The following is a 20,102-nucleotide window of genomic DNA, read 5'->3' as shown; positions in this document are numbered from 1 at the left end:
ACCACGAATTTTTCATCAATTACAGTAGCGGATATGTTGTGGCGACCATGTGTCTAAATATATCAAGTCTCATATGAGAACTGCCATGTTTTCTCTATGTCAACAGCAGCTCGGTATCCAGAAAACGCCAATACTTTTCGTATCTCCCAGACCATAACGCCGTCTGATATGCAGAATCAAAGCCAGCCACATTTTACCCGTTCTATGTATTTCAAGCTAGTTCGCTCATTCCTCCATATCATCTACACCCTGAGCAGCTGCCGGCACACGCCCCTCATTTAGTTCCTGCTCCAAGCGAATGATATCCTGCAAGCTCTTGGCGTTCCTAATCAGCTCCTCCACCTTCTTTCGTTCCTTGTCGGTCAACTTGACGCGGTAATTCTTCGATGTTGAGACAGCTGCTGAACCGTTCGCTGAAGGGATATCGAAGGTCTTGGACTTAACGCCCATAATCTGCCGGTGCATCAGCGATTGGTCAGAAGCTTGCATCACCGGACATACCTTCGAAGCCAGCGCAGATGGCTCAGCAGAAGTACCAAAAAGCTTCTTCGCCTTCTCACGCTCTACATCCTTAACCTTTTTGTAATCAAAAAATCTGACAGTTGGACATCTCCAGATAACCCAGTACCGGTAGTTCTAAAGACCAATTAGCCAGCTCGTACCTGTCTTCCTGAAGCTCCGAAATCGTACCTCTTTTCTCGTAACGGGATTCTCCAACAAGACTAGATGTGTAAGGTGGTGAAATGTAGCAAGAACATCCAAATCTGCCAGCTCCGCAAAGTTATTGGCCGTCAACACCAATGTCGTGAGATTTGGTATCGAGTTGGCGAGTGAGGGTTGGATGCCTGTGATTCTGTTGCGCGCCAACAGCAGTGTTCGTAACCGTGCTGATAGAGGGAAATTGCCTAGGACTTGGATATCGTTGTCTGTAAAGTCGATCGCATCGTGGGGCTATTACATTTCGTCAGTATCAATGCCTTCGTAACGCAAAGAGCTTTGTCTCGCGAGGCAGAGCGCGGGGGGGCAAGGAGAACTTACACCGGCGACACCGAGGTTCTCTATGGCGGGGATCTTATGGCCTGCAGAAGTACAAAAATTCGATATCAACTCAGCTCGCCTCAAAGTGTAGTATCATGTTCTTTTCAGGTACGCACCTCGAAGATCAAGCTCCCGCTCTTTGAGTGGGTTGAGGTAGGAGAGGGAAGATTGGATCAGGTCTGCCGTGAGACGCATTGTGTCGATTTACCTGTTGTTTTCGTAGATGTAGAGGAAAGGAAAATGGTTCAGCTGCAGGGAATCGTGCTGTGTAGCGCTTGGTGGTGATTGTTGACAAGGCTGAGGCTGTTCCCCTCCACCCAATTCTCGACTTTTAAAATTAGCGAGGCTAAACCTAATTGGGCTGTGAGCAAGAGGGGAATGTATCGCAGAGTATCAGGTTTTCAATCGAGTGTATACCTTACAGGAAAAAGCAGGTTCTGCCCACCGTGAGAGGTGCAATTTCTTGAAATAACGACCTCTCAACTGTCAAGAATCTCTTATCACTCTCCATTGACTGTTAATTGATAGTCACCGAAATTTTGTAACAGTAAAATGATTATTATGCTAGGAAAGTGCACCTCCCACGATGGGCCGGAACCTGCATTTTCCTGTAAGGTATGTATATGTGATACAATCGAGATAATGTAACTATGGTTTGCGTAGTCTATTGTGGTGTTGTTCACTAGCGCATGTTACGTCTGAATCTTCTCCGCTTCTTATATCCCGAATTCTAGCGCCGCTCCATGCTCCTCCTGATGACCCAAACGCCTATTGAATGCTGAAAAACATGTTGCCTACTACTGAAATACAAATACAACGCCAGACCTGTCCACCGACACCATCATTCCATACGGAGATTCTAGTAATGCAATGTTGAGAATCGAGTCGAGGTGAGATCTCAGAAGCTGCTGCTGCTGGAGAGAGATCACTGTTGATCTCGGCGGTCGCCCGCTTGATGTCTTGCTTGCATTGGAAGTCCGAGAACTAACCCCTGCATTAGGGGCCGTTGGTCCTGGCCTCGGAATTCGCTCCGCGTTGAGCGTTAATGAAGCTGTTGGATGTGTAGAGGTGAAGCTTGGCTTTAGCTCTTCAACATCAAGCCCACTGACAACCATAGAATTTTCCATGCGAGAGACGTCCCAGAAACGAATCTTCTTGTCAGATCCTCCTGTAATGATGAAGCCATATTTCGTCTCTCGGTTATCATCGTAGGAGTCTGTTCCCGCTACCATAGCTCGCATACCTCGATCAGAATTGCTGGACCCATTTGGTTCTAGTGCAGTTGCAAATCGCCCAAGCATGCCCTCAGGTCGGTCTTCATCAACAGGCCACGGCTCATACCCTTTAGGTCCGTCTCTGCTACCACCTGCCCGATAGACCTCTCGACATTGAACCTTTTCAACGTCCCATACAGTCATTTCTCCGTGACCACTGCCACCTGCGACGCAAACCCATCTACCGCGTCCTTTTGTGGGATGTAAACACATCCTGTAAATAGAGGTAGCTCCTGGGACTCCCCAAGCTCTAAGACGAACTTTGAATCGCAGATCCCATAGATCCAAGACTCCATGAGAAGTCCCTAAAAGTAGCCACTGCCGTCTTTTATCAACGATAAAACAAGTTGGTGTTCCGTGATGAACAGGATTTTCTAAAGTATAGAGAATTTCCATTGTCCGAAGATCGATAGCAACGACTCGTGATCGATTAGTGGCAACGAGTAAAGTCGAGTTTGTCTCTATTTTGAAATGATCTGACCACATGGCCATTTCTCCTTCAGGAAGCTGATACTCGCGCAAAATTCGAAGCTTGCTGTATCTCACTGTGCCATTAGCCTGAACACATTCAACTCTGACTACGTTGATGCTTCCATCACTACCACAACTAATGAACGAGTGAGTGTTCTCAACAAAACACAGAGCAGTAATTTGAGCATCATTAGCATGTTTGTGAGTTTGTCTGGAGCGATATGCAATGTTGCGTTCAAGTCGTCCAGTATCCCAGACTTTAATACAGCCATCGTCTCCTCCTGTGAGGAAGAACAAATTATCAGGAGCAACGGCAATGTGATGCACGGGCCCAATGTGCTCTGAAAATGTGGCCACTAGGGTACCTTCGGGCTTCCAAGGTCGATCTGGAGTCTGGGCCGATCCTTTGTTGATGTTCTTTCGCCTGCTCGAAGTTGCAATCATGGGACCAAACTCAGCAATATCGTTCGGGTAATTGTCCACATACATGGCATCCAACATTTTCAGTATACTAGGGTCATTGCCAGCATAGGTATGAGCTCCTCGGAAGCGAATCTGATCCTGGCCGTGTTTCTCTTTCTCTTTCGCCAATGCTAATGCAGACGAATCCCCTCTGTTGTGGGGAAATGGTCCTTCTACTCTGCCAAAAACGTTCGCAGAAGTCATACCAATCTCAGGGAATGATTTCGTCGAATCTTTTCGGTTCATCAAGTTGATCGCACTGGATTTGTGACGGATGCCATGGCGTAGTTCCCTATCTCTCGAATTCACACTCGAGCCTGTATCTGGCACAGAATCACCCTCATCTTCGCTGCCCTTCCCGTTTGGCACCTTGACTGGAATGGACGTGCGACGAGATGTTTGATCCAAAGATAAAGGCTCTATATCCTTAGGAGACGACGAAGTGACCGAGGATGGAGAAACAGGAGACTGACCACCACGCCCAGTTGCCACTGTTGATAATGAGCCGACATGGCTGCTAACTCGAGCTTTGTGAGTATTGAAGGCGGAACGCCTCCTCCGCGCAATGGAATCATCAATTGTCATCGAAGCATCAAGCAGGGCATCAGCGATAGTATGAGGGGCCCGGTCACTGCCATCGGATCCACTGTTTAGCCTTCGAAGTGGTTCATCCAAAGGCTGCTGCTCATCAAACATGACTGTCTGTGGAGTTATTCCAATATTGCGGAGATTGATCACGCTGTTGAGATATGCCGGGTGCTGTGTGGTCTCTCGAGCCTTGGACATAGCAAGTCGCCAAATATATACTCTCAGCGCAAGCAGCTTGAAGTCATCATCGGTCCCAAGCCCCATGTTCCTGAGTTTCGCTAACCACTGTTCATCCTCTTCATTCTTTGGTATTCTCTGGAGAGCATGATGGCCAGAATCCTTGCTATAGGACGACATGATGCCAAAATTGGTAGAGTCGAGCGCGAAAGTTCGCAGTTGAGGAACTGGTTTCCAAAATATACCCCGATCAACCTTAGTGGCCCAAGTTACCGAGAGATCCAGAATGGCTCGCGACATTGGCTTCTTTAGATTGTCAAGCAGACCAAGCTCGGAGAAATCATTAGCAGCTGTTTTCAGAAATGGCCTTATCAAAGGATGAACGATGCATTGTGTGTCCGCGACGGAAAGAAAGATTGTGGCTGATGATAGAAACATAGCTGCTGCCTCTCGTATCCAAATGTTGGGATGCATGGTGAACCGGGCCACTATCTCAACAAGCTCCCAAGTTTTCGATCTCTGGAAGAGGCCTAACTCTGCCATGCTAGCAAGTGATCGAAGGACACTGGAAACAACAAACTCTTCCGGGTCCGTCAATGCTTGTACCATCAATGGCAGGATAAATTCTTCTAGACTAGTACCTCCCAGAAATGTTGCGACCCCTACAATGGTCTCAAAAAAGGCGCACTTAAGCATCCAGTTTCGATCATTGAGGTACGTGTTCAAGTGACTCAAGATAATATCATTTGAGTCTGCTGTTCCGAAGAACATGCACAATTCCGGCACGGAGCCAAGGAAAGCGCGTCGGACGGCGGAATCGCCATCCGTGATGAGTGCCTTGGTATGCATCTCGAACAGCTCAATGAGTTCGGCTCTGGAATTGTCAAAAAGACCCTGAGTCTCTGCACCTGCAGGACCACCATCTTCTGCTTCTGGATCTGCGGTAGGTAAAGAACCGTCCGCTTTCAAGGTGGCAACCATGTCAAGGAATCGGGAAGCAGAAGTCGCAAGACTACCTAAACAAGCTGCATAGGTTGCTCGAACTATCGGCCCAGGCTCAGAAGAGGATCCAGGGAGGAATATTTGCATGCGAGGCAAGATATACTCCGGGAATACATGAGCATTGACAGGTGACACCACAGTCACTAGGGCCATAAGTTGAGTTAGTGTCCGTATTGCGGCTACCTTGACAATGTCCACTTTATCATTAAGCAATGCAACCAGGTACGGTAGCACTCTATCGAGCTTTGCTTCATCAGTCAGGCGTTCCGAAAAGGCTAAAAGGATATCGCAGGCCCGGATTTTGGCTGTGGCGCGTGCAGTATTTCGAATGGACGACACAACCAAGGCAAGGAATATGAGAGTCCCATCATCCGTCGGCCTCGCCTCAACGATGGATGATTGGTGCTCATTGTTTGGTATGTTCAGATGTACCGGCAAGACTTTCAAGCCACTGGCCGCGTATGAAACCTTTTTGATTGCTTTTCTCTCATTCTCATAGCCTAGAAAATATGTTATCTTGTCGAAATCGTAGTAGATACGGTCTATCCGCTCGTCGGCTTCCCCTAAGTTAGCTGTAGCCCCTGAGATCGGCGTTCTTCCTGATGATGGATCTGTGATCAATCCCATATATTGGTGTAAGAAACTGTAGAAATAATCTGGAAAGACCTTCTTTCTCCAGAACTCAAGATACTGCTCTGCTGTATACCTGGACTCGGGGTCAACGTTAATCATATGGGCAATCATTTCCCGGACGTCCTTGTCGGCGATCCTGCCCAACTGAGCTGTCACTGGATCGAACTCCCCCTTTTTATATTTGTACAGCTGGCTCAAACTGAAAATGGGCGATTCCAAGAATAGTTCGGCAATCACACACCCAGCACTAAAAACGTCCATAGCCCATGTAATCTGTGCCTTCGGGTCCGGAATTTCACCAGCTGCTAGAAAGCGCTCAGGAGCAAGGTAGCACGTCCTTCTTCCGGCAGTATCGAAGAAATATGAAAAGTCCGCTGGGTTGTCCTCTGGAAGAGTCGTAGGCTTGAATGAAGAAGAGAAGTCCGACAAGTACAGCCAATTCCAGGATGTGACCAAGGTGTTTTCCGTCTTGATATCCCCATGGTAAATGTCCCGAGCGTGGCAGTCGCGAACCCCGCACAATAATTGGAAAGCAAGCCATTTCTTCTCGATGTCTTCGAGGAAAGGTCGAGTGCTCATGCGGTCGTAAATAGAGCTATAGAGGTATTGTCGAACGAGAAATCCTCCAGTTTCGGTCTCAACGACTCGCTGATAGGCAAGCGCATTCGGAACATCCGCCAGCGCCTTTCTTTCTTCTGTACAGATATATTAGCATTTGAGCTGATCTTGGATCGCTGTACTGACGGATGATTTTCCGCTTGTATTTCTCGAGCCTCATGGCATATGGCTTGACTACCACTTTCACCAGAACCAACCCATCTTGATGCCGTGCCCGTATGCTCTTCATGAACCGTGAACCTCCCATAGACTTTTCATAGGTCAAATCCGAGAGCTCGGGGACATCAATGCCCGCAGAGCCCGCATTGAGCGTCGTGAGGGAGAAGCCTTGTCCCATGGTTGTGGAGCCTGGAATGTCATCTGGGCAAAGTCATTAACGGGTTTGAGCTCAGGACATGTTTAAATATGCACAAGCTGCAGTAATGCTCTGTGCCGCGATTTGATGGTGATTTTGTTGGCAAGAAGCATTGCTCACAGTTTGTTCATGCTGCGCTCGTTGGTGAGGCGTTGAAGCCACCAGCGTCCTGCCGCGGCCTTGCCTACTTGTACGGCAACCCAAACTCAGCCAATGAGGCAACAACATACAGTAAATGCATCAGCTGCCAACCTTCCCCAATTGCATGGCTCCCGCCCCCATATAATCAATTACAAAGGGTCAAGGTTCTGCACCAATATTCAATACATTATCGCTCACTAAACACTCATTTTATTTCAAGGTAATTTTGCAAGATACATTGCAAACATAAAGCGCCTGGCTAAACAAAATTGCCAGAATATGCCTTTCACCTTCCATGGCCCTGACTCGTTCCACTAAAGTCATTGCACCATTACTTACAGATACGCATATTTCTTGATTTAAGCCTTGCCCTTTCTTCTCAGCTCTTCCTCTTCCTCAGCTTGAATCTGAGCATCAATCTTTGCACCTCTGCTGGGCTCGTTGCCGTGCATTTTTGCCTATCAAAAGTTAGACTTTGGCTCGACCCCAACAAACACGCAAGGTTGTAGAGTTTCAACCCTTTTCGTTGCTTACAGGCAATGTTGGATCTTTTTTCAGCGCTTTTGTTTCTTCGCTCTCTTCCTCGTCTTCGTTCTCACGCTGCATTCCTGTTAGTATGGCTATTCGTTTGGCACGGGATGATCTATCTTAGAATCCCGTTGATAGTATATACCTTTTCCTCGCGAGCGAGCTTGTTGGCGATAGTTCTTTGATCCTCTTGAAGAAGAATGTCAGCACGTAGCCTCTTTTGAGACGAATCCATACAACTTACTAGAGTCATTGGCTTTGTGACTATTCTCTTTGCCCTCATGGAATCTCTTGTCCTGCTTCTCTTGTTCTACCTCAGATTTGGACACGTTCTTCTGATCCCCGTCTTCGTAGACCTGAGAGTTTCCGACGTTTGAAGTTCCGCTCATTTTGAATGCGATTTTGGGGTATTTGTGAGTAGCTGTCTGTTATATGAATAGAGGAGAAATGGATTCAGTGCTGCTGAAAGAGAAAAGAAAATGTGATCTTTTCAGGCAACTCACAAGTGTAGGTATGACATATTGACGCTACTATGTTAGTCGGGTCAAGGGCCCGCGATACGTCATGGCCTTAGAGCTGCAGCTCGATCGCATCGCGTTATCCACCATTTAATTCTCTTGCCTGCCTTAATTTCCTGGCTTCTAGTACAGGTGGCTTTCTCTATTCTAGGATTATCTGCCAAATATTGTGTAAACAGTGTATTCTAAGTGGCGAAGTTGCTCTCTCACATTCGTCACATGACATACGTAACTGATTTTCACCGGCACCAATGTCAGTATGAAATCTATCTCCCAGGTGCTTGACTCTCCTTATTACTGAGAACCCTTTCGAGTCTCTATTAGAAGTATTTCGGTAATTATGGAAGAAGTCTGACCGGTCACTTCCGTTGTCAGTCAATTCCTGCTCTGAATATCTTCCATGTCTTGATCTAAATGGAATAGCCCTGGACATCTTCTTTAATCGAATTGAACAGAGTTAAGACTTTATATAATTAGACAAAGATTATAGTTCTGCGTACGATGGATCTATTCTCTCAAGTAAACTGCACTGTACTGCTTGTCGGTGAATGGATATATGCGGCCTGACTGCGTAACAGTACAGTACTACCAGCAACTGAAGGATTGCAGTAAGAACATGGTTAATATCAACTATTGCGGAATGACAAGACCAAACGTAGCTTCTTGCAGCCATACTGGTTTGGAGGTATCAATATCAAATTACACTCAAAATGTTGCCAGTTCCCAAATGTCGATCGGGGCAACTAGGCAGGTCTGGTAAGCATTCACATGTCTATGATTCACAAGAACGAACAAACCACCAAGCAGTCAACGCCTGAGAGTTTCCAAGAGATAATAAAGCGAAGAAAATAGAACAATATGCACTTAGCGTCCCCTTGAGTGAAATGGATGTGACGTGGAGCGGAACCAATGACAAGACCAAGAGTCAGTAAATAACTTCATTTCCCATTGCAGCCCTGAGAATTGACTGCTTTCCAATTTTCGGCCTCCGCCTCTGAAGAAGTGCTTCGAGATAGAGATATTGTTGCATTTTAGAGAATGTGGTCGAGTTCCCGATTTTACACGAGAGAAGCATTCAAGCTCCACAGCCGACCAATCACAAGCCGGGCAAACTAATACTCAAAGCTCGAGCCGGACCCATCCAAAAACCTACCTCAGACCATCACGACTATCAACACATCTCAACGCCCACCACACGCAGCAATGGCCTCTCTCTCACACACCTCGCGCACGCTGCTGCGGACCATCCCGCGCAGTAATTCTCTCGCTGTCCGCGCCCTCTCCACCTCCGCCGCAAAGCGTGATGCCCCTACGAGCTCATTCGACTCGCCTTTCCGTGGCATGGGCAACGACGCCGGCACCAAGATTCCCGACTTCAGTCACTACCGGAGCAAGTCGAATTCGAACTCTAACTTATTGTTCCAATACTTTATGGTCGGGACGATGGGTGCTTTGACGGCTGCCGGTGCAAAGGCTACGGTGCAAGGTATGTTGCTACAAGAGGCGAACTGGACCGGACATCTTGGGAAGAGTTGAAAGGGCTACGGGTGGAAGAAATCATGTCAATTGGGATATAGTACTGATGATTGATATATCTATAGATTTCTTGGTCAACATGTCCGCATCCGCAGATGTTCTTGCTATGGCCAAGGTTGAGGTCGATCTTGCATCCATTCCTGAGGGCAAGAACGTAGGTTCCACGACTCAATTGGACTAAGAATGATTGCTGACGGATAAAGGTTATTGTTAAATGGCGAGGAAAGCCGGTTTTCATTCGCCACCGAACAGCAGATGAGATCAAGGAGGCCGAGAGTGTCAAGGTCGAGACATTGCGGGATCCTCAGAAGGACGAGGACCGTGTTAAAAAGCCCGAGTGGTTGATCATGGTTGGTGAGTTGCTGGTGAACTGAATATCAGTGTATGCATTGATGCTAATAAGAAGTAGGTGTCTGCACACATCTTGGATGCGTACCCATCGGCGAGGCCGGTGATTTTGGAGGATGGTTCTGCCCTTGCCATGGTTCTCACTACGATATTTCCGGCCGTATTCGCAGAGGTCCAGCGCCACTAAATCTTGAGATCCCAGAATACGACTTCGCCGATGAGAATGCGCTTGTCATTGGTTAAGGGGATGTGTATAATGGAGTTTCATTTGTTAGATGGGAGGGGCTTAGAAGGGACGAGAGAGAGAGAGACTGTGCGGCTTTGTAGAAGAGGTCGATGCCGTTGTACAAAAGAATCATCGAAACATTTTGCAAACATCGATTAGTTGGTTTGGGCTACGTGATGTAAATCCTCCGTCTCGCGATGAAATGTAGCCCCAGGAACACGCTCGGCTCTCAAAATCCGACAGAGGCACACTCTGGGCTTGGAGCTTTGTAGACCCCAGTGACGGAGATTAGGGCTGTAGATAGAAAGTCCGCTCTGATTTAATTTTCGGAACTTTCTGTGGTGGTCAGTAATGCATCTATATGATATTGACGACAAACTACAGGATGTTGAATTTGTGATACCTGAAGCTTTCTAAGTGACTACCCTTCATTGAGGTGTGCTCAGCGGTTTCTTTCTGGTTCGAAAATGATTATGGGGAAATTATCCGAACATATAAGGTGTGACATACCTCCTTGCAAAGCCTTTCATGACGAGGATCTTACGACTGCGAGCATTTGGTATAGGCGATGACAAGAAAGCTAAATATTCGTTCATGAATTCGCAGAACCCAGCTGCAGGCTTAGCTTGGGACTGCTCTAAGCTCTTACACTGGGCGCTTTACCGCATGTGAGATGAGGAACTCGCTTACTTCGTGAGGAAGTCACGATGCCAACCGCTTAGGCGATCAAGTGTCAAAACAATGATGCTCTCAGAGCAATCTCAATCCCGTATGGATAATGAAATACTCAGGATAGATGGTGACATGTCTCCTTTGCTGGGTACATGTCTTGGGCATCTTTGATAACATTTAAACCGCGAGAGAATGTTTTGGAAGGCTTCTATTTCGTGCTACTGACAGCTCCACGATCTAGTCTCATTATATTACAAGCATCGCTCAAAACAGCTCTCAGTGACCATGTCCATCATCATCACCACCTGCTTCAGGTTTATCTAATTTAATAAGCGTATCAATTCGCATGATCGATATGCAGGCTTCTACGGCAGATTTCAACTGCCTAATCTTGCTCATGCTCGGTTCCAAAACACCAGCTTTGATCTCATCCACCACCTTGCCCTTCGTAAGGTCCAAACCATAGTTCTTGTAGTTCTTCTTCTTGGCGATAGTCTTCTCGTCCTCATTGGCATCTCCGTCCTGGATTCGCTGGGAGAGTGCGTGTCTGGAACGGAGTTGTGCGACAAGCTCGGAAGAGTCTTTGGCAGCGTTGACAGCGAGTGTTTTTGGGATGACCAGGAGAGCTTGAGCAAACTCGCCAATGGCAAGTTGCTCCCTTGAGCCGACGGTTCCAGCGAATTCCTCCAAGTAGATGTGAAGAGCTGTCTCCACAGCACCGCCACCTGGGACAATGCTACCACTTTCAAGAGTTCGCTTGACAGCACAAAGTGAGTCATGTACAGACCTCTCCATCTCATCGAGTTGGTAATCATTGGATCCTCGGAGAATGATGGAAGCTGATGTGTGAACCTTGGTACCCTTTACCAAAATGCACTCATCGTCTGAGATCCTTTCTTGAGAAACTTCTTCGGCGTGACCCAAAGACGAAGCATCGAACTTCTCGTCCCCATTGAGGTCCGACAAGGAGCTGATCAGTGTGGCACCAGTTGCCTTGGCAATTCTGCGAAGATCCTCTTTCTTGCATCTCCGTACTCCCATAGCTCCCTTCTCAATGAACAGTTTCAGGCACAAATCATCGATGCCCTTGGTTGTGAAAACAACATTTGCTCCAGACTTCAGGATCATCTCCACACGATCCATGACAATACCAGCTTCCCGCTTGCGAATCTCCTCCAACTGTTGAGGGTCGTCGATTGTGATGTGAACTCCGAGCTTCATTCTCTCTTTCTGCAGGTTCATGTCGAGAACGGCAATCTTGGCATCAACAATTCGGGTCTTCATCGCTTGAGACGCGACTGTGCAGTTTAATGCGTAGCCCTTGACCAGGATAGACTCCAGAGCACCCTTTCCATGTGCCTTGAGAATGTTAACCGCCTTGACTGGGTATTTGACTTCCTGTCTGTTGTTTGTTGACTTGACTGCTTGCATTGCATCCACAACCATGTTGGCGAAGAATTCCGAGTCTGATCCAATAATCTTGCTAGACATGGAGGTTTTGGCAATACTAATCAGAGATTCACGGCCCAACTGGTCAACTTTGACACTGATATTCTCGTGCATGTACTTTACTGCTTCGCGGAGTGCTAACCGATAGCCGGTGATGATAGTTGTTGGGTGGATCCGGTTCTTCATCAATTCATTCGCTCTCCGGAGAAGCTCTGCTGCGATTATAACCACAGATGTTGTTCCATCACCAACCTCCTTATCTTGTTGTTGTGCTAAATCGACCAGGATCTTTCCTGCAGGGTGCTCGACATCTAGGAGACTGAGAATAGTTGCGCCATCATTCGTCACGGTAACATCGCCAATATCTGACATGAAGTTAGCATGTACTCCCTCGTATCCGAAGCTTTACAAACCGTCAACCATCATCTTGTCCAACCCTGAAGGTCCGAAGGAGCTCTTGACGACATTTGCAATAGCCTGAGTTGCAAGGACTGTAGAAGCTGTTAGCTCGCCTGCATACACAAACTCCAGTCCTTTTCTGTTCCTCACCATTTGCTTCGCGTATATCTTGCCCAGAGACCTTTGTGCCGCCGAGGACTGCATACTGTTAGTTCAAATATCGTTCCGTATGAGGCAACCAGAAGATGGCTTGGGAGTGCCATCGACTGAAGGTTTTCAAATCTTACACAGAGTCCCAGCGTTCCGAGGCTGTTCGAAGAGCGATCCCATGACGAGTTTTAGTCTTGGAAGAGGTTTGGGAGTCAGCTGTCGGTGGGGATGATATTTGGTGAGGTGGTTGTGGCGGAGAGGTGGAGCTGTTCACGACGACTGTATAGTTCGCGTTTATGAATTATTTCTTGCACTCGCGACGAAAGGCGCTAGCGTGGACGTGAGCTTGGTGATTGTGGACCTTCTCCTGCTTAGTAAGCGAACCCACTCTGTTTGTTGACTTTGATCCAATTTGATTGATTTAAGTTAGCAGAACTCCATGGGCGACAGACAGTTTTCCGTGGTCCTCGTTTGTATCATCATTGTAGATTCCAGTCAGCTCACAGCATCCAAAGGCGATTTTGGGATAGCTCAGTAACCCACAGCCTAACCACACTCACGGTTGATCCTAGGCAAGCAAAATCAGAGAATGGCTTGGTGCTTACTTTCTGATCTTGCCTTCATCGTGTCCCATAAGATCACGAACTATTCTCTACGTAGTAACTTGGAATAGTAGATTACGAAAGGCAAGGGAACAGACAAGGGAAAAGGCAAGGCAACTTATGAGTGCAGGCTGACCAGCATCGGACTTGGCCCTTCGTGACTGTAAAAATCAGCAAAGAGCTTGAGGACATCTCACTCTTCGAACTACGACATCTCCGAGAGTTTTGGATCCAGTTATAAGATAGATGATCATATCTTTGTTTAAGCTTTTCCTGAATAGCAAATATATGCATCCAAATGTCACAAAAGCGCTGGTGGACTTCGCTGTTTGAAAATTGAAGGGGGCGAGGTGATTACCCACTAGTCACAGTCCATGAGCCACTTGGTCAAGGCGTTCCTAGCGCGAGGCTGAACCCGCTTAGATTTAACCCCACTAAGAGGGGAAATCTGTTGATGGGTCACACTTGTCAACACAAGTCACAGATTCTTCCTACAACATCAAAACAACAACACCAGAGCACATCATGGCGGACGCTACTTCTCCAGCAGAGCCCTCTAAGTCTGCCCTTAAAAAGGCAGAAAAGCAAGCAAAAATGCAAGCCGAAAAAGCTGCAAAGTTGGCCAAACAAGCAACCATTGCGGTGGTCGGCGGCAAGAAGACAGATGCAGGCAGCGATATCATTGGGATGACAGTCTCGAAGTCAGAGAACTTTTCAGCTTGGTATCAGGAGGTAGTCCTCAAGGCGGAGCTTGTGGATTATTACACAGAGATTAGTGGCTTCTACATCCTGCGTCCTGCCTCCATGTTCATTTGGAGTGTCATTCGCAAGTGGTTCCAGGAGCGCATCGAGGCTATAGATGTCGAGGAAGCAAGTTTCCCTATGTTCTTGTCGTCAAAGTCTCTAGAGAAGGAAAAGGACCATGTCGAGGGTTTCGCTCCCGAACTTGCTTGGGTGACAAAGGCGTTTGTTACCCCTCCCTAACGCGCGATTGAGACTGACTCGATGTAGTGGGGATAAAGACCTCGAAGTCCCAGTCGCAGTCCGTCCTACTTCAGAAGCTGTCATGTACCCATACTACTCGAAGTGGATCAGAAGTCATCGTGATCTTCCCCTCCGCCTCAACCAATGGAACAGTGTCGTCAGATGGGAAGCCAAGCAGACAACCCCTTTCTTGCGCGCAAGAGAATTCCTATGGCAGGAGGGACATACCGCACATTTGACTGAGGAGCTAGCTGGTGAGGAAGTCTTGCAGATTCTTGAGCTTTATGCTGGAGTCTACGAGCAGTTGCTGGCTGTTCCAGTCGTAAGAGGTCGTAAGACAGAGAAGGAGAAGTTCGCCGGAGGATATTACACTACAACCGTTGAGGGTTACATTCCATCCAATGGCCGTGGTATTCAAGGTGCTACATCTCATTGCTTAGGTCAAAATTTCAGCAAGATGTTTGATATCACCGTCGAGGATCCTGCTCCAAAGGTCGGCGACAAAGCCAAGCACTTGCACGTCTGGCAAAACTCATGGGGTCTGTCCACCCGTGTCATCGGTGTCATGGTTATGATTCACGGTGACGACAAAGGTCTCGTTCTCCCACCTCGTATTTCCAGACTGCAGGCCATCATCATCCCCGTCGGCATCAACAAGTCTACTACCCCAGAAGATAAAGCCAAGCACTACGACCAATTGCAAGAGTTAAAGGAGACTCTCAAGAAGGCCGGAATCAGAGCTGACTATGATATCCGCGACGGTTACACTCCAGCCTGGAAGTTCAATGACTGGGAGCTCAAGGGTGTTCCTCTCCGTCTCGAGTACGGTCCCAAGGACGCGGCCAAGTCTGTTGTATCATTCGCTCGTCGTGACACCGGTGAAAAGGGCACAATCGCGATCGCAGACCTCGCCACCGAGATTTCCAAGCTCCTCGAGACCATTCAGAGCGACATGTACAAGAAAGCCGACGCTGCCTTCCGTGAGCACCGCATCAACATCACCAAATGGGAGGAGGTTGTTCCAGCTCTGGACGCCAAGAACGTAGTCTTGATTCCTCACTGCCTGGCAGAGAAGTGCGAGGATAAGATCAAGGACTTAACCACCGGCAAGCCAGAGGAGCAAGAAGGCCCAGAGCAGCTGAAGGCTCCGAGCATGGGAATGAAGAGCTTGTGTATTCCTTCTGAGCAGCCAGAGGGCATTGTCAAGGGAGAGACCAAGTGCTTGAATCCAGAGTGCGAGGCTTTCGCTGAGAAGTGGTGCATGTTTGGTCGGAGTTACTAGTTATCTTCTTGCTCTGACAATGATGCTGAATGGTTGGAGTTGAGGAAAAAGTTTTGCTAGCTGTAGGTGCAGACGATGGCTGGGCCGGGTGGCAACGGGCGAGGAACGCGCGACTTGATGATCATCATGAGAACCTACGAGGGGCATCTTTCTTGGAATCAGTGATGTAAGGACAAACTGGATTATGTTTTGCTTGCTAGTCCTTCAAGACGTTACGAAGATACGCCAGAGTCAGATTTCGAAGGCGTGAAACAACCAGTAGCACCCGTGCACCGTCTCCTACCAGTCCAGTCCTCTGAAATAAGTCACCAGCGAGTCCAAGAATATGAATCCAACGTGGCATGAAAACTGTATCAAGCGATGTATTAGAAGGGCCATCGGCTGCTAACGTAAAGGCAGAGACGACCAACCACCCACCCACCCAAGATGCCGTCCGTCTAAAAGAAGCGAAAGAGGATATTCATGACTTTTTCGCGTCATGGCCTATCTGTATTCAGTGAAAGGCCATCCATCCACCCATAATCCACCCATTCATCCTAGCGATGCCTTTCTCGCTTCATCACCTTCATATACCCTATCCCGTATTCGTACCTGTCTGTTCTTCATCGCACATCCCGATTTCTCTCAGGGATATCCCTACAAAGCATGATGTGAACAATAGACCGAGACTCCGGACCAATGCGGCAGATGCTTTTGACTGTATAAAGGTTGGGAAGTCAAGAGGCCTCTCTGAACGCTAAAAGATTGACGCGAAACCGCTCAAACAAAGTCGGCTGAATATGAAAATCCACGGAACTCCTCTTGCATTGCCTGAGAAAGTACTGTGGCAACTATCAGCAACTTGTTCAGTCTATAAGAAGGGAGTAGAAACTTACCAGATTGTACTGGTGTGAGAACTGGGGTAACGCTCGTGAATTCAGAATCAAAGTTGCTGGTATCAGTAGCACTTGTAATTTGGGGCTGGAATGGTGGCTGAATTCTCTTATGGTAAACATCGTCCCAGTTGATATTTCTAAAGAACGGCTGGCTCATGATTTCCTGAGCATCAGTAGGTCCACTCCCGAGCCGTTGATCTGGTTCCCTGGTAAGAAGCTTCTGGAGGATCGAGACAGAATCGCGAGGCATATGAATTGGGTACAAGGGTTCGTCGGCAAGAATGGCGTCGTAGATTTCGTCCTCATCCTCACCACGGAAGGGAGATTGTTGAAGAAGCATCTGGTATATGAGAACGCCAAATGCCCACCAATCGACTGCGCGGCCGTATTTCTTGTCCAGCAAGATCTACAGGATGTTAGAGGTAATTCGGAGCAGGTAGAGAGACGTACCTCGGGAGCCATGAATTCAGGAGTACCACAGAATGTGCTGGTCGTTGATCCATACCACATATCTTCCTTGCAAAGACCATAATCCGCAACCTTGATGTGACCATCCAAAGTCAACATGATGTTGTCCAACTTCAAATCGCGGTAAATAACACCATTTTCATGGAAGTATTTCAGTGCCAAGCAGACCTCGGCGGCATAGAATCTACCAAATATTAGCACCGTTCCAATCAAGGCTGATATAATCAACTTACTGTGCACGCTTTGTTCCAAACTGGCCTCTCTGAATGTGCAACATCAGATCACCACCACTAATATATTCCATAACAAAATATACTCTTGTCTCTGTTTGGAAACAAGCGTGAAGATTGAGTAGGAAAGGGTGACGTTCCTTGTTAGCAATCAAGAACACTCTCTTCTCTGATCGTGTACTCTCCACTTCGTCGTTCTCGATGATGAATTCTTTCTTCAACACTTTGATTGCATACAACTGCTTGGTCGCCTTGGTCTCCGCAAGCATGACTTTACCAAAATTACCTTTGCCAAGGACCGCAAGGAAGTTGAAGTGATCCAGACCAATGCGGCGACCGGTACCAGGCTCACTCGCAGGAGGAGCTGCTTTCCGTGGAATGACAGCGCTAGGCTGTTGTGCAGCTTCAGGGATTTGAGGTTGAGCAGAGTGGCCATACAAAGCATTTGTCGGCGACTGCTGAGGAGGCTGGATCTGTTGTGGCGGTGGCTGTGAGCCGTAACCGCTTACTTGGGCATATGCTGCGGGATTATAACTTGGCTGAGAGGGAGCTTGGGGCTTTGGAGGTGAACCATAGCTGCCATCTTCAGAGTGAGAATCCATACGATTAGCATATCCAGGAGCAGAAGAGCCGCCGCGGCCTGCATAGTCCGTTGATGAGCGCTGGTACGGATCTCTCTGTTGAGTAGGGCTCTTCGGGCCAGCCATAGCGGCTGCAGCTGCAGCAGCTGCAGACGACGAACCAGTTCTGTCAGGTCCTGGTGGTCGTTGCTGTGTAGGTGATGTCTGACCTTGGGAATACATCGCCTTTGCTGCTTCAGTTGCTTCCATCGACGAAGATGGTGCTCCGTAAGACTGAGCCCTCGGAGGTCGACCTGGATCGGATTGGCCATAAGACGTGCGAGGATCTGATGGACCTGGCTCTACTGCTGCGACAGGCTTATTGTTTTGCGGCCTTAATGTACGGCCAGAGAGGGGTGTCTGAGTTGTCTGTCGACGCTTTTGATTGCGAATACCATCAAGAATGACATTAGCAACCGCCATAGACATGCCACAGAAGTCAGGCACAAGGTGGACGCATCCGGCGTGACACGTGAGACCACATTCTTGAACATGTTAGCTACAAAATTACAGAAATTCGAAGAGTTCAACATACCACTACACTTCCTACAGTTCTTCTTACCGAACGGTAAGATATACCCGCAGTGGCAACACCAATTTGCGCTCATATTTGCAAACTTCTCGAAACGATGAGGAATGCGATGATTGATCTTCTCCTCGTCCGGGTCTGTCTCTGCATTGGATTTGCTGATGCATTTGGTGACAACGCTTGTGTAGCACTTTGTGTGGCAAGTATATTTGCAGTCCTCGCACTGCATACCGGCAGAATACTTGAGAAAGTCCCCGCAAAGGGCACAGCGCATGACGTTGTAGAATTGTTGGGAGACAAACTTGTGGCCGTACATCTCGTGGACTTCTTCCTTACGTTGTCGAATCGCTCCCTTACGATTGAGCCCGAGGTCGAATGGTCTTCGATCTTTGGCCTGTTTGGTAAAACCGATCGTCAAGTGAACTGCTCCAGTGGGCTCGAGTGCGAACCAAGCATCGACTGGCTGCGGAGGAATTGCACCCGCAGCAGGCATTCCAGCCCCCATTGAAGCTGGGGCTGCAGCTCCAGCACTCCCAGGAGGAGGACCAAACTGAGGAGCCGGAGGATTCATATTGAATTGTGGAGGTGGGGCACCAGGTAGAGAGCCATTGGCCATTCGGTCCGCAGAAACCCATCCAGAGCTGCTAATTTCAGCCTCAATCTTCTTTCTTCTCATTTCCTCTACTATATCAGAGATCCGGATCCAGAGTAAGCCTATCGGCAAAGGGTGGTCACCGGGCTTGTCATACACCGTCAATTCAATCTCGTTTGCCTTGTCAACGTTCAAATTGTGGTATTCGGCATCCCACTTATCGGTTCTGGAGGTTCTTGTGCGCGCCACAACATTGTCTTCGACCTTAATCGCAACAAAAGTCTCAGGTCCGCGAGCAAAACGACCAGTTGCTGCATGATCCACGTCCTTCACAGCTTGTATTCTAATCGAAAGCTGTCCAGTCAGTGGTTTCCGCATGTTAGGGGTATTTATGCTGTCATCTTCACGGCGCATATTAGTTTTGACTCTCCGTCAGGGCAAAGATGGACTTACCATCTGGCGCATCTGCAGTGCTTTCCATGTCAATGTGGAGATCCTCATATCTCTTCAGAGCTTGCTTCAGCAGCTGAATCTTCTGTGTGCTCTCAACTCTACGGCCTGCAGCATCTGCGCGACTCTTTCTATCTCCCTCCATTTGGTACAGTTGGACCATCTTTTCGATACCTTTAAGATACTGCTTCTCCACATTAAGTTTGAATTCTAGTTGCGACAACATGAGTTGGATTCGGGGGCCGAGGTATGGTGTATCGTACTTGATCAAATCTGCAAGCAACAATTAGTAACAACGTACCCATTACAATGAAATAACTTACCAAGCTTTGTAAAGTTCGGACGTGATTTGGGGATGCCCTGCCCGGGAGCCAGAGGTGCATACGGGTGTCGTGGTGGCATCATGCCCGTCTGCGAGTAATCTTGTGTGCCATAGTCACCTCGTTCCGAACCAGCGTCGGTATATCCTCCTCTTGAGTCCTTTGGAGGCGGCGTAGGCGGGCCATCTCTGTCGCTGCGAAACCCGGAGCTCTGAGGGCGCGCTGGTCCAGTGGATGAAGAGCCCAAATTCATATTGTCCATGCCTTGTCCCATTCTCCGCATCTGAAGTTCCTGCATGCGTTCCTCCAGATACTGAATATTGCGGCGACCTTCTCTCATCTGTGAGTCCAGTCGAGATCTAACCTGCTCATTCTGGGTTTGTTGCCGCATCTGGTTCGCAGCTTGGATGAGAGCTTTCTCACGCTCGATCTTCTTGTACACCGAGGTGAGGGCATCGTCGTCGTTGTTCATGATGGCTGATGGCGCGCGTTTTCCTACGCTGCGAGGTTGTTGAGAGACACGGGCGATTGTTGTTTATCTGGTCGAAGTTGAGTTGAGGAGGGG

General features: G+C 48.1%; 7 protein-coding genes across 8 annotated transcripts; 2 read left to right on the top strand and 5 right to left on the bottom strand.

The window, feature by feature from the left end:
• Positions 1-225: 225 nt before the first annotated feature.
• On the bottom strand, positions 226-1,233 carry LEA1 (U2 snRNP complex subunit; the record flags this gene model as incomplete). Its single annotated transcript, XM_058504815.1, has 5 exons — positions 226-453; positions 502-636; positions 691-951; positions 1,039-1,079; positions 1,155-1,233. 5 exons carry the CDS (start codon positions 1,231-1,233, stop codon positions 226-228), a joined length of 744 nt encoding a protein of 247 aa, XP_058359371.1.
• Positions 1,234-1,835: 602 nt separating this feature from the next.
• VPS15 (Serine/threonine-protein kinase) lies at positions 1,836-6,600 on the bottom strand (the record flags this gene model as incomplete). The annotated part of the gene is made up of 2 exons (XM_058504814.1): positions 1,836-6,340; positions 6,390-6,600. 2 exons carry the CDS (start codon positions 6,598-6,600, stop codon positions 1,836-1,838), a joined length of 4,716 nt encoding a protein of 1,571 aa, XP_058359370.1.
• A 518-nt stretch (positions 6,601-7,118) lies between these two features.
• On the bottom strand, positions 7,119-7,676 carry ONS95_011212 (uncharacterized protein; the record flags this gene model as incomplete). The annotated part of the gene is made up of 4 exons (XM_058504813.1): positions 7,119-7,217; positions 7,294-7,359; positions 7,433-7,476; positions 7,532-7,676. 4 exons carry the CDS (start codon positions 7,674-7,676, stop codon positions 7,119-7,121), a joined length of 354 nt encoding a protein of 117 aa, XP_058359369.1.
• Positions 7,677-9,008: 1,332 nt separating this feature from the next.
• On the top strand, positions 9,009-9,932 carry FES1_1 (hsp70 nucleotide exchange factor fes1; the record flags this gene model as incomplete). The annotated part of the gene is made up of 4 exons (XM_058504812.1): positions 9,009-9,291; positions 9,407-9,495; positions 9,545-9,695; positions 9,751-9,932. The coding sequence occupies 4 exons, from the start codon at positions 9,009-9,011 to the stop codon at positions 9,930-9,932; spliced, it is 705 nt and encodes a 234-aa protein (XP_058359368.1).
• Positions 9,933-10,788: 856 nt separating this feature from the next.
• On the bottom strand, positions 10,789-13,645 carry CCT1 (T-complex protein 1 subunit alpha). 2 transcript variants are annotated; one of them, XM_058504810.1, is made up of 4 exons: positions 13,286-13,645; positions 12,586-13,153; positions 12,450-12,527; positions 10,789-12,401 (listed from the first exon to the last, which is right to left on the bottom strand). In XM_058504810.1, the coding sequence occupies exons 3-4, from the start codon at positions 12,460-12,462 to the stop codon at positions 10,864-10,866; spliced, it is 1,551 nt and encodes a 516-aa protein (XP_058359366.1). In that variant the 5' UTR covers positions 12,463-12,527; positions 12,586-13,153; positions 13,286-13,645; the 3' UTR covers positions 10,789-10,863. The 2 variants fall into 2 exon arrangements, with proteins under 2 accessions (XP_058359366.1, XP_058359367.1); XM_058504811.1 differs by having other exon boundaries at positions 10,789-12,527; positions 12,586-12,633; positions 12,723-13,645.
• Positions 13,646-13,712: 67 nt separating this feature from the next.
• ONS95_011209 (uncharacterized protein) lies at positions 13,713-15,453 on the top strand (the record flags this gene model as incomplete). The annotated part of the gene is made up of 2 exons (XM_058504809.1): positions 13,713-14,152; positions 14,199-15,453. The coding sequence occupies 2 exons, from the start codon at positions 13,713-13,715 to the stop codon at positions 15,451-15,453; spliced, it is 1,695 nt and encodes a 564-aa protein (XP_058359365.1).
• Positions 15,454-16,212: 759 nt separating this feature from the next.
• Positions 16,213-20,009, bottom strand: PKC1 (Serine/threonine kinase; the record flags this gene model as incomplete). The annotated part of the gene is made up of 7 exons (XM_058504808.1): positions 16,213-16,274; positions 16,329-16,734; positions 16,779-16,980; positions 17,030-18,131; positions 18,182-19,168; positions 19,221-19,490; positions 19,541-20,009. 7 exons carry the CDS (start codon positions 20,007-20,009, stop codon positions 16,213-16,215), a joined length of 3,498 nt encoding a protein of 1,165 aa, XP_058359364.1.
• Positions 20,010-20,102: the final 93 nt, after the last annotated feature.

This window comes from Cadophora gregata, assembly GCF_030347475.1.
Source record: "Cadophora gregata isolate MNR1 chromosome Unknown scaffold_5, whole genome shotgun sequence".
NCBI classification, from domain to species: Eukaryota; Fungi; Ascomycota; class Leotiomycetes; order Helotiales; family Ploettnerulaceae; genus Cadophora; species Cadophora gregata.
Note: the sequence above shows the minus strand (reverse complement) of the source record. Positions and strands in the feature narration are given on the sequence as shown.